At 29.2% G+C, this 15,884-nt stretch overlaps 2 protein-coding genes across 5 annotated transcripts in view; both read left to right on the plus strand.

The window, feature by feature from the left end:
• The window catches only part of LOC129975949 (carbonic anhydrase 12-like), a 137,576-nt gene that overhangs the window by 65,373 nt on the left and 56,319 nt on the right, over nt 1-15,884 (plus strand). The gene's annotated exons all lie outside the window — the stretch shown is intronic.
• LOC129975951 (putative carbonic anhydrase 3) overlaps nt 6,182-15,884 on the plus strand; it is a 30,683-nt gene continuing 20,980 nt past the window's right edge. Inside the window, exons 1-3 of one of the 4 annotated variants that reach the window (XM_056089258.1) lie at nt 6,182-6,489; nt 8,937-8,985; nt 11,267-11,335. In XM_056089258.1, coding sequence (XP_055945233.1) covers nt 8,943-8,985; nt 11,267-11,335 — 112 coding nt within the window. In that variant the 5' untranslated portion in view covers nt 6,182-6,489; nt 8,937-8,942. The remainder of the gene's footprint in view (nt 6,490-8,936; nt 8,986-11,266; nt 11,336-15,884) is intronic. The other 3 variants (XM_056089257.1, XM_056089256.1, XM_056089254.1) reach the window with 3 other exon arrangements.

Here is a 15,884-nt window from a genome sequence, read left to right on the forward strand (position 1 = left end):
TTTGTGAGATAAAGAACCAAAACATCTAAGTTTCTGTCTTATTGAAAAATTTGTCAGAACTTACACCAACTGCATAACTTCATACAAAGATTGGTGAATTTGGTGCCAAGCATGCTTTCCATCGTCCTCCAAAGGTTAATACCACGATTGGCATAATAGAAGAATTACTTTTTCGATATTAGTGTGTCTTATTTTTTATTAACTTAACACATATTCCTCACGATGGCCTGTAACCAAGTTTCACGAGAATTAAATTCTCACATGATACATACAGCATTAGAATTCAGGATTTAAAGTATTCAATTCAGTTTTTTATAGAATATTTTTAAATTTAAATTTTTATGTGAATTTTCTTTACAAAAGGAATTTTGAGTAGTTGAGTTGAAATGACAGGAATTTTCTAACAGCCCCGTTCATTTCTTATTATAAAGAACTAATCGCCTTTCGGGACCAATTAGTTAGTCGGAATTAATAGTCAATAAAATTTTTAATTTAATTTTTTGTGTAAATATGTCTCAGTAGAAAATTTTTAAGCAAATTTAAACTTTTGCTAGACATATAACTTATACTATTTTAAAAACCTTGCTCATTGTTTTCATTGTTTTGTTCATTGCTCAATGCATTTCTCTAATGTCTTTATACATATAATTACATAATAGAAAAGACCAGTATCATATTTAATAATGGATGAAATTTAAAATTCTAAATAAAACAAATTTTCAAAACTTTTATTAAGAAAATATCTTGTACTGAAACCTATTCAGCATGAATAACATAAGCACTTTATCTCCTGATCGTCAAAGACGGGGGGGGGGGCTCTTGCTGAAATATTAATACCAACAATGAAAACGGTTTTAACTTTCACTTTAATAATAAAATACAACATTTTAAAATATGCTTCATTTTTTTTTTTTGAAATTTTTTTAAAATAGGAAAAAATGTATTTATCCTAAAAAATTAATTTTAGAATTTTAAAATGAAGCAAAAATAACTTTGGTACTGTTTTTATAGTTCTTACACTGTTGTAAATATACTGTTGTAATATTTTTGAAAAAGCCAGAAATTCTCTTATTTTAATTAATTAAATTTCTAATAAAAATTTCAAAAACCATGCTGGTGTTTTTTTCCATTCTCCACAAAATATATATATATATGCCAATTTCAGTAACTCTAGATAAAAACATGGTGGCCTGTAGAGCGCCACCACACACAATCGAATTCATCTTTATTATAAGTAGAGATTCTACCAAGATTCTAGAGATTCTACCAAGTTTTTCGTCATTTTAACTGGCAATTCGCATTCGCAAATTTGTACGACTTGTAAATTTGTAAATATTTTCTTTTTTTCTGAAAATCATCCTATTTAATTGACATTTTAATCTTTTGATATATTATCAAACAATTAATCCTTATCTCTAAGGTTATCTTGTAACATTTTATTGCATTTTTAATCGTAACATTTATTTTCAATATAATATAAGTATATAACAAGCTAAGTTAAGTATGTATTTTGCAACACTCAAGGTTGACTCTTTGAATAATATTTATTATTCGAAGAAAACTCATTCTATTTCTCAAGAATGTTTTTTCCAACGTTTGGATGCAAAAAAATATTTTGGCATATTTTATTATGTTGCAATTGTTTTTGAAAACGTTAAAAATATTTAAAAACGCATTAATTTAATTTATTAAAAGTTATGCTGTGTTTTAAGAAATAAGTTCAAAATATTTAAAGTAAATATGTGCGGATGCCTTAATGGCGTTATCTCGTTTTGAAATGTCCTCCCGCAGATTTGGTGCTGAAGTTTGGAGGAGAAAGGGCAGCTCTGGTGTCGCCCTCGTCCCCTGAAAGCTCTTCAAAATTACGAGATCCGTCTCAAAACAACCTGGTGTTGCTTTAAAAGAGGGCATTAATATAACTGAACTAAACTCGTTTCGAAATAGCCCCTGTGTTTGCTTCAAAAAGAGTCTAGAGTAGAACCAAACTAAACTAAATGCTATCTCGTTCTAACCTGCTTGCAAAGTTGCAGCAACACCAGAAATTATTTCGAACATCTGATGCAGTTATTTGATTCCGATACGAGAGTCTGGCTTCGAATGGTTAATTTCCAAAATTCAATATTTTGTATTTTTTAAATCTTTCCTGCTATTTCTATTTTAGATGAATTTTTATCAGTGTTAAAATTGATGATGCTGGAACTTTTTAATACTAATTCAAATACCTTCAATTTCAAGTTGAATTTATCAGTTCTCTTAGATTTGAATATCCTTTTGTTCGAGTACATTTTAAGCAAATTCCTATAGGAAGACTACTTATTACAATGGTTCTCACGACAAGATATCGGAGAAATTTCTTCAGTTCATCACCGATCGTGGTCATCATATATATATATGCGTATAACGCTTTGCCCATGTTATCTTGTGAACAAGATAACTAACTTGATATACAAGATATCTTGATATTTGGACTCCATCCAAGATATCTTGAACGAGATATCTTGTGAACAAAATAACTAGAGTAATTTAGATTTGGATTTTAACTGGCATGGAATATGTTTTATGAAATTAAAGATCTCGGGTGAGCACGTAAATGGCCCATCAAGCTAAAAGAGGGTGGAAATGCTGGGGGGGGGAGTCGAAATTTTCATTTCACTATAATTTTCTTAATATTAAACATAGAAAAAGAAATCCAATTAACCGAATTAGCGCCTCCTTAAGAGGCACCTTTTGTATTTAAAGTTTTTCGATAACTCCCATATCTTTGAAGCTAGGGGTTGAAAAGTGATTTCCAATCCCTAATACTAACTGTTTCTAACATCAACAATTTGTGTTGCCAGTTGATAACTTAGATGTAAAGGAATCTACCTTCACCTTCCAGCCTACTGACAGGAAGTTTTTTTGTACTAATTTAATTTGGTGCGTGTACAGTATTAGGTTTGACGGTGGTTAAAAGAATAACATCTGGTTATGAGTATTAGTTTGGTCGATAACATCTGGTGAGTTTTGAGATGATGTCTAAGAGATAGATAGGCGTCCATGTCTAGGATTCCTGGGATCGCAGGCACTGGTGGATATGAAGAGATCGGGCTTCATCTAACACTTGTGGCTGGGAGAGGGGAGGGGGCAACTTTCATATAAAATCTTTAATACTACTTATCGCTTTAATACTATTTATCGCCAAATTTTAGCAAAATGGCTGAATGTGGCGCGAAAGGCAGCAACAGCGTTTCCAATCTAAAGGTTCCAAGGAACGCTGCAGCAAATTAACGGAAATATAGAAAAAATAAGTCAATAAATGCAGCAAGATGAAATGCATGCAAAAAAATTTAATTGAAAATAATGAAAGTAAGCAGAAGAAGTATGTGCAGCAGGAAAAAAATCAAGGGAAATGAAAAGGAAAGGTCGGAATACAGTAGCATATAGTAACATAAAAAAAAATTGCAGCCATGTAACCCCAAACAAAGCGCCACCGAAACATTGCCTACCTCGCAAGGCGCCAAATGACAGTATATCAAAGGTTAGCCCTAAATATTTCTGAATATATGCTATAAAAAATTGTTTTGTAGTTATTTTTGACGATTTCTAAATATCTTTTTGATCCTGCATGACATTCCCATGTCATTTCGGGAGTAGGCTAGACTTAAGTCTGAAGCTAATTTTTCCTCTTAGATGTTATGCCACGGGCAACGCTATGAGGGTAATGCTAGTAAGATAATAATTCAGTTTTGGAAAATTTTAAAATAATATACAGAGTGATCATAAAGTCATTCCCTGATTACAACAAATTATTACGACAAAAAAATCACTGAATTTAATACACAAACTTTTTACAAAAAATTAACTGTATTCTTAAATTTCTTATTAGTCTCACAGATAGTGCAATTAAAGCAGAAATAATAATTTTACCTTCGATTGTTTTCAAAATGGCGTGAATGAAGGAAAAAAATCAATGAGTGCTTTGACTTCGTGAATTTATATTGGTCATTAATTTTCAAAGACAGTTTTAAGGTTACATAAGTACAAAGTGAGATAGTTTTGAGAATATCAATAAAGCTATTAATACTCTCAAAAGTAGGAATCATAGATACTGTGCCTAGTGTCATAGTCTAAATGCGGGACAATAATTAGTGAAAATTGGAAAATCGCCTTGACATTCTTCGAGATATCGTGACCGAGCTCATATCGAAATTTACTGACAGAAATGGTATTATTAAGAATTTAAAAGATGTCTGTACGATATATCGAAACAATGGCATGCCAAATTAGGTTTTTTTTTTTACAATAATTTTTGTAATCACTGAAAACCGTTGTGACAAACCTGTAGTTTCTTCAATGTGAAAATGGATAAAATTTCAAAACTAGTGCATGCAGTGAACAAAAAATCGAGTAAGAAATCACAACTTTATGAATGTGAAACAAGACATGTTAAATAAAATTTAAAAAAAACCGATGGTAGTGGTTTCACTCAAAATAGAACTCACCTAGAGAACGCCTTGCATGGCAATGGCGCGCAATAGCTACGAAATATTAACCTTGGAATTTAGCCTTTTTACTGACTTTAAAGCGACGAGTAATTTGGCGAATCAGACCCTGGCATACGCTAATAATATTCAAAAATCGAATTTGTCTTTTGGACATGTTTTTTTCAATGGACCGGAGCAAAAATTCGACACGTATCTGCTCTTGTGATTACGAAATCCCGAACTTAGTTTGATATATTTAAATTATTGCGTTTACATGTTTCTGAAAGTACAGACCGATAGACAGTCAACACGTAGTTGGACATGACTCAAGATTTGGCAGGTGTCTATACTTTACATGTTAAATCTGGGTACTAAATCTTATTTATCTAGATCTTTTCGTTTTGCAGTTATTGTGTTGAATTAGGTTCGAACAGCCAGACTGACATATTTCCTCTGAGAGGAGTTTACTCAAAATTTCATAGAAATCTGCAAATTTTGTGTAAAGGCTGTAATATCAAATGTCGTCCATCAAAGACAAAGCGTTTCTGACCTATCTTTATCACAGACAGACGGACATTTTTCAAAAAATGTGCTTTTGGATCTCTGAGAGGTTTAAAATGTGGAGATGCGTCAAAATCTCGAGTTTGAATATTTTGACGATGACGATTCTCTATACTACGTATACGAAAAGTAAAAAAAAAAAAAAATTACTTTTATTTACTGAAATAAAATTATCCCGCCTTTATGAATATTAAACGAGTCGCATTAATTAAAAGTATAAAAAAATGCACACATTTTTTTTTTACTTTTATTTACAGAAAAAAAAACAATTTTGGAAAGAAAAGAAATGAAAAATTATTGGCAACACCAAAATGGACTGGTTCCTTTGCAAAACAAATGAAGCTGTGGAAATCTTAAATTATAACCTTTTCATTATGTATATGATTAACTGTATAGTGGAACTGCAACGCTTAGAATGTCGGCACCCTGGCTTAGAGGTAGCGCGTCTTCCCCGTGATTTGGGTATCCGGCGTTCGAACCCTGGTTTCGGTATGGTTGTTTTTCTGCTGTGTTCTATCTGTGAGGTGTGTGAATGCGCCCCCCCCCTCTGTAAAAAGGGGTTTTGCAAGCAAATGCGACGAATGAAGTGCTAAGTCATACCATTGGCCCTAGCTGGTGCTATTGAAAAAGCAAGAGACGCTCACTCGGCTTAAATCGCTGACACACAACTGTCGGCCGGCTTGTAAAGTGCATAAGTCACGACACAACACAGGTTAAGTGTTTACACGCAACTTTTTGAGGTCAAATTCAAATAATCAATTTCGGTTTCACTCTTTCAACGCTAGGTGAGACAGAAAGAGGCCAAACTTAAACTTATTATTTTCAAGGAAGAGATTAATCTAGTTATTTCATTCAAAATACAAAAAAAAAAGATACTTTAAATATTCTTCTTTAAAATTAAAATATGAATATCATGCAATTTTATCTCAATATATCTCCATGAGACAGCAAAGATGAAATATGAGAGGCTTACAAAACAAAAACATGCGCCGTAGCTGAGAATTGCATAAGCAGAATTCACAAACCCGAATTGCCAAATATTTTTTTAACAGTCCCGAAAAACAATCCCAAATTTCCTTCCCCCTTATATTAATTGCAGCTGCATATCGAAACACGTAAACACCATCTGTACGGAAAATGAATGAGCAATCTATTTTGAAATCCGATACTTGATAAAAAAAATCCCCATTATTCATAAAATAATATAATGAGTAAATTAGGATAATGGGATATTTCAATTAAAAAAGAAACTGTTTCCTTTTCAAATGGCACCTGTTTGATTTGCTACGTGACATAAAAAGGAGGTAAGGAAGGTGAAAAGGAAGAAGACAACAGGACCAGGAAGGAAGGAAGAAGTCTCGGAAAGTTGATATAGATTTTCTGAACTTGAGTATAAAAACAACAGAATTAGTGCATCTTGTGTTAAGAGGTACTTCCGCCTAGGGTAATATAGTAAGAATTCAGTGTAAACTCTGCTTTATATTTATTTAGAAAATGTTTACTTTTCTTTTTAATATTTATTAAGTATTATTATGCTTCACAGTTAAAGCATTCTATTTATTTCGTTTTATTTATTTTATTGTTTATTTTTTATTCTTAATATTTATTAAACATTAATACATCCCATTCTTAAATCATTCTACTTATTTCCTTTTATTTATTTATTTATTTTGCTGTTATTTTTTATTCTTAATATTTAATAAGTATTATTACGTTTCATTGTTAAATCATTCCACTTGTTTCGTTTTATTTATTTTACTGTATATTTTTTTATTCTTAATATTTATTAAGTATTATTATGTTTCATTGTTCAATCATTCTACTTATTTCATTTATTTATTTTGCTGTTTATTTTTTATACTTAATATTTATTAAACATTAATACATCCCATTTATTTATTTATTTTGCTGTTATTTTTTATTCTTAATATTTAATAAGTATTATTACGTTTCATTGTTAAATCATTCTATGTATTTCGTTTTATTTATTTATTTATTTTAGTGTATAATTTTTTGTTCTTAATATTTATTAATAATTTTTATGTTTCATTATTAAATCATTCTACTAGTGCCGGTTTAGTTATTTATTCATTTTGTTGTTTATTTTTTGTTCTTAATGTTTATTAAGTATTGGCTTCATTATTAAATCATTCTTTTTTGATTCATTTATTTATTTATTTTACTGTTTATTTTTATATCTTTCGATTGCATTTTTTGCATTGAATTAATTTTTTATAATTGGCTGCTTAAAATTTTAATTGATATATTTTTAATATTTATATAATATTATATTTGATGTTATAAGATTATTAATCTATTAATAATTTAACCTGTTGCTTTTATTTCATCAATATTAAATTTTTATTAAGCATGAATATTAAATTGCTGTCGTTGTTTTCTATTTTTCAAAGATATTTTTTATTGTTTCAATTTTTATTTGTTTTATTACCTTTTTGTTCGCTGCCATTGTTGTATTGAGGAATTTCCAACACAATTGATGATTGAAATTTTATTTCTATAATCTTATTGCAAATTAAATACTTATTAAGGGTTTTGTAAACAGAATTGCAGAAAATAAAAAGATCGAGTTACTTTGCTGGGAGATAGTAAAAATTAAAAATTTATTTTATTTTAATTCATATGTTTGAAATGTTTATTTGATTACCAAGCAGTAATGGAAGAGAAAAAAATTCATTTTAACGATGTAATTGCGAATCCTATATTATGTGTTTATTTAATTAACTAAATTCCAAACAAATAAAAAAATGCGAAAAATTTATTGGTTTTTATAAACAGAATTGCAAACAACAAAACATTTCAATAAGTAAAAAAAATTCGAAAATTACTTTGTTTCAATAAGCAAAATTCTAAACAAATAAAAAATAGAAAATTAATTTGTTTTAATAAGTTCTAATGAGTTTTAATGAGTTCTAACCAAATAAAAAAATAAGGAAATTACTTTAATTTATTAAACAAAATTCAAATAATATAAATTATTTTTTTTAATTATCAAGATTCTAAATAAATAAAAAGGTCTTAAAGTAATTCTGCCTTTAGAAACAAAATTTAATAGAATAGTATAAATAGAATTTCAAACAAATAAATAATTCTAGAAGAATATTTCTTATGTTCTTAAATTTTTTGTATTTCTATTTCTTATTTTACTGAAATAATTTTCAAACAAATAAATCATGAAATTTTTATTCTTTTAGTTGGAAATACATATAAAAAAAAGAATTAGCAAATATTGTAAAAAGAAAAGAAAATTGAAAAAGACTCAATAAATTTAAAAGAAAGAGACTATGTACCATCCTAAATATTTCAGTATGCATTTATTTCCAAAATATATAATTCAAATAAGTCTTCAAAAGATATAAAATAAAAATAAAAAGTTTCAGAACGACCTGTGAGCAAATATTTTTCCTCATTAGATTTGTATCACATTAGAAAAATTAGAGTGTTGGTTCATAAACTTATTTACACTACTTTTACAAAATTTTGCAAATGCTTAGTTTAAAAATGCACAATAAATAACATCGAATTATTACAATAAAATCATCGGATTTAACAGCGGAATTTTCGCTAACCGCAATTATACTTTCAAATATTTCACCTTTTTGTTACATCGCATGTTCTACCGAATAAAGAGAACAAAAAATGACAAAAAAAAAATTCCGAAAAACCAATCGGGCGATGTCCTCAATTCCCCAAATTCAACAATAACTAACACGCATTCTTCTGAAAAAAATATTTGTGCAGATGTCAAGAGTATATCTTTTAAATGCACCCGGGAATTACTTTCTTTTCATTTGCATGACACTTTGCCAACAAACAGTATATATGTAAAAATATTTATTATAATACAAGCAATTTTTATTTTTTTTAAAGTATTTATAAATTTATAAATTGTAGGGAATCATGGCTGTTTTTATGATCCTGACCATATTTCTGATTGCAACAAGTAAGTTTATTTTTGTTCTTTCTTTATTATTTTTGTTTAATACTACTTAAAATGGAAATGATAACAGTATTCTTTTCAAAAAAAAAAAAAATTGAAAGAAAAAGAACATTAAATTTTTTTCTTTAGAAAAATAGGACAATTTTTCACTTTTAATCAAATTCATTTTAACTCGAGATTTAATCACAAAATTTATATAAATTTTCACTAATTATGAAAAATCATAATTTTCATAGTTTTGGAAAATTATAAACTCATAAATAATCTTTTAAAATGTATTAATAGCAGCCACTATGATAAAAAAAGATGAATACTTGCATTTTTCTCAAAACATATTTTTTTGTTCCGATTTCAGAATGCATACAGAAAATTTTTTCTATTGCATTCTCATAAAATTTTATTCTATAATATTTAAAAGCACAAATAACTTTTTAATATATTTTCATTTAATTATGGGCAGATATATTTTTAAAAGAATATCCATAATGAAAAATGTTATAAATTTTTCATGATATATAATAATTTTTACATAATTTTAAAAACTTTTACTTCATATATATTAACCCTTATCGTGGCAAATTGGTTTTTTGAAGAAAAGCAAAAAAAGAAAAAAAATGTATATAGGTATGCATATATAAAAATGCGTAAGAACAAACATTTAGGCATGTGTATTTTATAATAAACATACATATTTAGGGGTATAATTTTATATTGGTATTAAAATTATTTTATAGTGGTAGTATATTTTTATAAAGTTGTATGTATGGTATACTATATAAAATGAACATAAGGATTAAACAAAAAAAGCTCCTTCTAATAAATAAATCTGTACTCACTTATTATATCAATTTTGTAGAGATTTTAATCAGCCTTTTTTTTTCCTGAGTGCTCTGAGTATTTATGCACGTGAAGTTTATAGCATCACATTTTCGATTTGCTACTATAAAGCAAATACTTTTAAATAACAAAAACTTTTATGCTGTATTATAATAAAAACAGCACGTTACTTTTATATATGCTAAATTTTAAATCAAATATAATATTTACTTGGAAAAGATCTACGTTATTTGTAACTTAGATTTCGATCCTTTTCTTTGTCAAGTACGTTCCAGTTTCCTTAAAAGACATATCAGATCTATTAGATAAAACTACTTCGGATTATTATTAATTTGCAAACCAAGACTTATGTTATACTCTTAACAATTATATTTTTAAAAAACCAGTAGATAGAAGTGCACAGTGGTATCTAATGGTGAGGTATGGGTGGGGCAATATTTAAAGGCGTTTTTTTCTGAACAAAACATTAATGTTGATTTTTCTTGAAATTTCTACTGGACGACAATCTAACTCATATATAGGTTATAATATAATTATAATTTGGAGTAAGTCAATAGTTTCCTCTGGTGATCTAAGTAGTGACTTTGATGTACAGAAAATATCACTCTTCTTCTTTGTCGTGGACTTATTTTTGATCCATGGGCTTTGCAATAAGATAAAATTAAAACAACCAGCAAGAATTAAATCATAAAATAATAGAAAGCCGTATTTAAAAAAATCTTTTTTTCTTCTTTTTTATATGTTGTTTTTTACGATATTCTGATAAATGCGTGATCTTATATAATTCTTAATAATTCTAGAATGCTGGTTCTGTATTCGATAGACATAGTGTAGAATTTTAATTGTTACGAAGTGACTTCTATGAATTGCTTTAATATAATAACACTTATGTAATGTACGTTTAATATAATATAATAACACTTTAATTTGCTTTAATGTAATAACACTTATGTATGATTAGCTTTAATATGTATAATACTTATTATTTAATGAACTCTTATGTAAACAACGAGAGAATGTCGTTTCTTAGAAACAATAAACTCAAATTTTCTAATTGAAATATAGAAATTTATTTTAATAATGCATCTTCGATTTTTTTCATATAAATACTTAAATGCCAGAGTTACAATGAAATTTAAAAACTACATAACAACGATCGTAGTACTATTCATTGCAAATTCAATGATTATAATTGTAAATTGCATTATCATATTTTTGAAAGTTTAAAATTTGAACTTAGAAACGATAAATTTTAGCATCATCATAAGAAAAATAAATTAACTGAAAGTTATTATTAACTTCATTTGTTCTTTTAAAAAGGTTAATCATCGATTTTTCTTATTAATCTTAATCGTTATTAGAGGTAGAGTAACATAAGAAAGCACTTTTTTATACGCGTCTTTTAAGCTTAGTACTAAATAAAAATAATTAATTACATTTATTTCAGAACTAAGTTCAGCCGGATATTGTGACAAAGACAATGAAGAGACTTACAGTTATCATGGCTCCACAAATGGTAAATGTGTTTAGATGTTCATTGTTTTGTTATTATCTATTTATTGGCAAATCTTTCCATATAGTACAATTTAAAAAATTCTAACCGTGGATAAAAGCAAACCTAGGATATAGCATTTTTGCCTTTCCCTCATATGCCTCAAATTGAAGTGGATGGATTGTATTTTTCTATCTTCCTTGGGTGCAGGTGTATGTTGGAAGACACTTATTTGACTCAGACCTTACCAGACTTGGCACATATAGAATTTGGTAGTTGGTAATATGCACCTCGAAGTGATTTCGTTAAGTAGAATTTAAATTAGTTAAAAGTTAAGCGAAATTTTCATACTTTTTCACAAAAACTTTCGAAACTCTAACAATGAATAAATGATTTTTACAGCATCTTAAGATTTAAAAAAATTATCTTTTTAATCATATCAAATATTTTTTACATAAATTTTCCTTTTCTTTTTTTAATTTTTAATTTTTCTTTTTTTCTTTTCTTTTCGCCCTCTCAGAGTTTACACTCGCTAAAGTCAAAATATTGTATTAGTTAAATTCCCTTATAAAGCTAATATAAGTTCTGAAGGCACTCTCCTGGTTTCTTTTTTTTCTGCTTTCTGGCTTCTTATTTGAACTTAACTTTCAAAAGTATCTAAAAATGGAACATTTCCGTAATTATCATGAGACAATAAAAGAAATTTATTGACAGAACTCATCGTCTGTCGTTTCAAATTCACCTTTCTTTATTTTAACATGTAATATTGTGTATATATTTACCTTTGTTTAGATATGATGAGTTCAGAGTGAAATTTGAATGTATTTTAACATCTAAAGCCTCCTGGTTTCCGAAACCATATTTTTTCTGTAACAATTTGCCTCCCTGTCCATGATCATGATGAATCAAATAAAAACATTATTGATTAACGAAATTGGATGTACGATGTTGTCATAAAAATTGCATACCTGGTCCAAATTTGGCCAATAAGGAAAATTACTATTTCAAAATATATACTAGTTTCTCTTTAGTACAGTAAGAAGCTAAATTCAAAATACAGAATGCTAAATCACCGAGAAGAAAATCGACGGACAGAATAGAAAGAACTCTGACCGAAAAACCTTGAAAAATTACCATCTGGTTTTCTTTGAGTTTCCTTTTCTTTTTAAAATCATATTTCCTAAATTTCTGAAAATTAATTGCAAAAAGATGAAATAACCCTATGTGATGTTTGTTTGTACAAGGAATCCACGTGACATTGAAAACATATCATCATGGAAATGTGATTGCGCTTAATAAGAGTCATCCACGTCATCACGGAAATGCCACTTCGAGTTTAGTCACGATTTAAAATAAATACGATGAACCCAACCTAAGCAATCAATTGTGAAAAGCGACATAATGACGAATGTAAAACAACGTTTTATGAACCGGAAATAATTTATTAAAATGAAATCGATTTTTCTCGACATCATGCTTAATAATGATAAATCTTTTCTAGCACTTGCCCTGTAATCTGATTCTTTTAAATTAATCTTCCTTTTCATCTCCTCAGTCTCTTGGTTGATTTGGTTTAAGCTGATACTTTGTACCAGGTATAGAAAATTATCAGATATGTAAGTCAGCCATCTGACTCTGCGACCCGCCACGAAGGCACACGGATTTAAACAATAAAACTGAATGACCGGACCGCCGCAGCAACAACACTGGCGGGAACTGTGGTTGAGTCCTAAGGGTCATCACCGGCCGCGGTACAACCCTCCCCGAAGGAAGTACGTCCCGTCATCGATGGGAGGAGTCAGATACCCCACCTATTTGTGTACCCTCAAGGGTGGCGAGATCCAACCACCATGCCGGAAGCATCTCATCCTCATTTCGAGGTACCCCCCCGGGAGTCTTTATCAGATATGTAAAACAGATACAGGCTTAGAGTACTAAGTCCTCGGTATCAGTAGAGTACTAAGTCTTCTTTATTGAATGGCTGTAATTTACTCGTCTTCAATTCATGTTCAGTTGAGTGATACTAATAAATATGATACAAAGTGCCATGTCGATGTTCCCTAAATTACCATCCTGCCTCGGCGACACTATGAGCATATCCGGTGTTTTTTAACCAAGATATATATATTTTTTAATTCGAAACTGTTGCTGCCCTTTATCCAAAGTAAAGCTGCACACAATTCTGAAATATATTTGCCTTTTTTAATACTAACTATATAGACAAATGCTTTCTTTCGCTTTTCTTACCCAACCTTCAATCACTAGCAAACCATGCTACCGGCACATCACCAATAGCTCTTCCTGAAAGAAGAAAATTTGTTCTGAGGTGAAAAGAAAGACTTGTTATCAGATACAAAAGTATCGGGTAAAAGTATCAGTATTGACGCAATGTACTTGAAACAGCAAAGCCAGATATCAGACCAATCCTACTACTTGATATAATGATTTTCGACAATTATATTTATAATTTTCTTTTTTGCTTAAAAGTTGTGACCACATCAAGTTATCTATACACAGTATAAAATGAAGTCTCATGAAAGCTCTGTATATTTGAAAGAAAAAAAATCGAGAAATACTTAACTAATTTTAGAGATATTTATACCATTTTGTAGAGCAAATATTAGAGAAGGTTTTAGTATATTGAAGTTATATCAAAATAAAAAAAGGAGTTTTATAATTGCGATTTTAATTATTTTCCTACTACGATTCGCACATGCGCAAAACAGCAGTATCTGTGCTTTGCACTTATCCGCGCATTGGCGAAAATCTCAAATTGCGCATGCGCAAATAGCAAGAGCTGTGGTATGTATATGCGATATGTTTCTTTGTTTACGTCTTATTTTAAACAGCGATTCAAAACTCATTATGTTCCAAAAAATTAACTGATATTGGAGATATTTGTACCATTTTGTAGGACATTTATAGGGGAAATATTATGAAGTAATCTGGATTTTAAATTCTTATCAGATTATACAGAGTTGATAAACAAGTGTGGAACAATGGGTACAATGACCTATTTGTATATTTTTTGATTTTAAAACAGCTTTTCTATTGCATAATTTAATGATTTGTTTCGTCTATGAACGTATCATATTTTTACCTTTTTAATAATTTAAATATTTCTGAATGTGTGCTATAAAAAATTTTTATAGTTATTTATGATGATTTCTAAATATATTTTTATGTTTGTTTGATGTTGCGTGACATGCCCATGTCATATCAGGCGGAGGCTAGACTTAAGTTCAAAGCTAATTTTTTCCTCTTGGGCAACGCCATGCGGGTACTGCTGGTATTTGAATATAATTCAGCTTTACGTTTGGTGCTGGAAATTGAAACCTGTGAATTTCGTCGTAGCAATCGGTATAAAATGTTTTATCACTATCAAAAAATTGTACTGAAAAAGTAAAATAGTTTTATTATAGGCCAATGTCATCAATAAATCATAAAATTCCTTTCTTTATAGCAATCAGCATAATGCAAGCAGTTATTGCCAAAAGTCCATTTTGAAATTGTTGAAATTGCCAAATGAAACTATAAAGTTAATGTTCTCGTAACAATCTACATGATCTGCCATTACTTTTTATGGTCTATAAGTTATAATTTAGCGCCTGTATACTATAAAAACAACTTCTACGCAGCAATCAAAATGAAAATATCTCATTACTTTTAAAAGTTGCGTAGTATCGGGTTTTTGTCATTTGGGGGGGAGGGGATTGAAATGGACCAATTATAAAGTCCATATTCTCGTAGTCTTCAACGTGAAAATATTCTGATACTTTTAAATGTTCCTTCTTCCGAATTTCATTGATGTAAGTCATTCCATTTATGAGTAATTGCGTTTCCATGCAATGCGATAGGATAGATTCACAGATGATGATTGAACTAATCATCATTTGATTTTTCATTTTTTGATCATCATTTGATTGAAAATTTGATTTAAAAAAACTTGTATTTTAAATACCAAACTTATGTACCAAGTTCTATTTACCAAACTCTTTGAATTTAGGAGTTACCGAGTTCACTTGTAATCGAACAGTCAGACAGACAGACAATGGATTACGTTCAAAATTTGACAAAAATCTACAAATTTGATCTTGAGTCCGTATACCGAATTTCATTCATCTAGTTCAAAGCATTTTTGAGTTATCACGTTCAGAGATAGACAAATGGACAAAACACCAAAAATGTGTTTTTTGTACTCATGGAGAGTCGTCAAAATATCGAGTTCAAAATTTTTGACGATTGCAATACTCTCTCTATACTTCAGTGTGCATTTTATACTATGCATTGTCGTTATTGGGTAAATGAATTTCGGAAATGAGACAATTTATCAGATGAAACTGAAAAGGAAACCAGTGCACTGATATCTAAACGAGAAAAGTCATTTGGATAACAGTAGAGCAATGGCCTTTTGCGTGACATAAAAGCGTGAGATAAACCATTCTGAAAAAAAAGAGTGTTGTATTTCACTGCTGCATTACCTTTATCATTGTCATTTCAAAACGGTAAATAAAGGTTTAAGTAAATTGGGCTTGGGAATTCGCTGCCAAAAATAGGACAATCTCTGAAAAGA

The sequence above is a fragment of the Argiope bruennichi genome, chromosome 7 (genome assembly GCF_947563725.1).
Source record: "Argiope bruennichi chromosome 7, qqArgBrue1.1, whole genome shotgun sequence".
Lineage (NCBI taxonomy): Eukaryota > Metazoa > Arthropoda > Arachnida > Araneae > Araneidae > Argiope > Argiope bruennichi.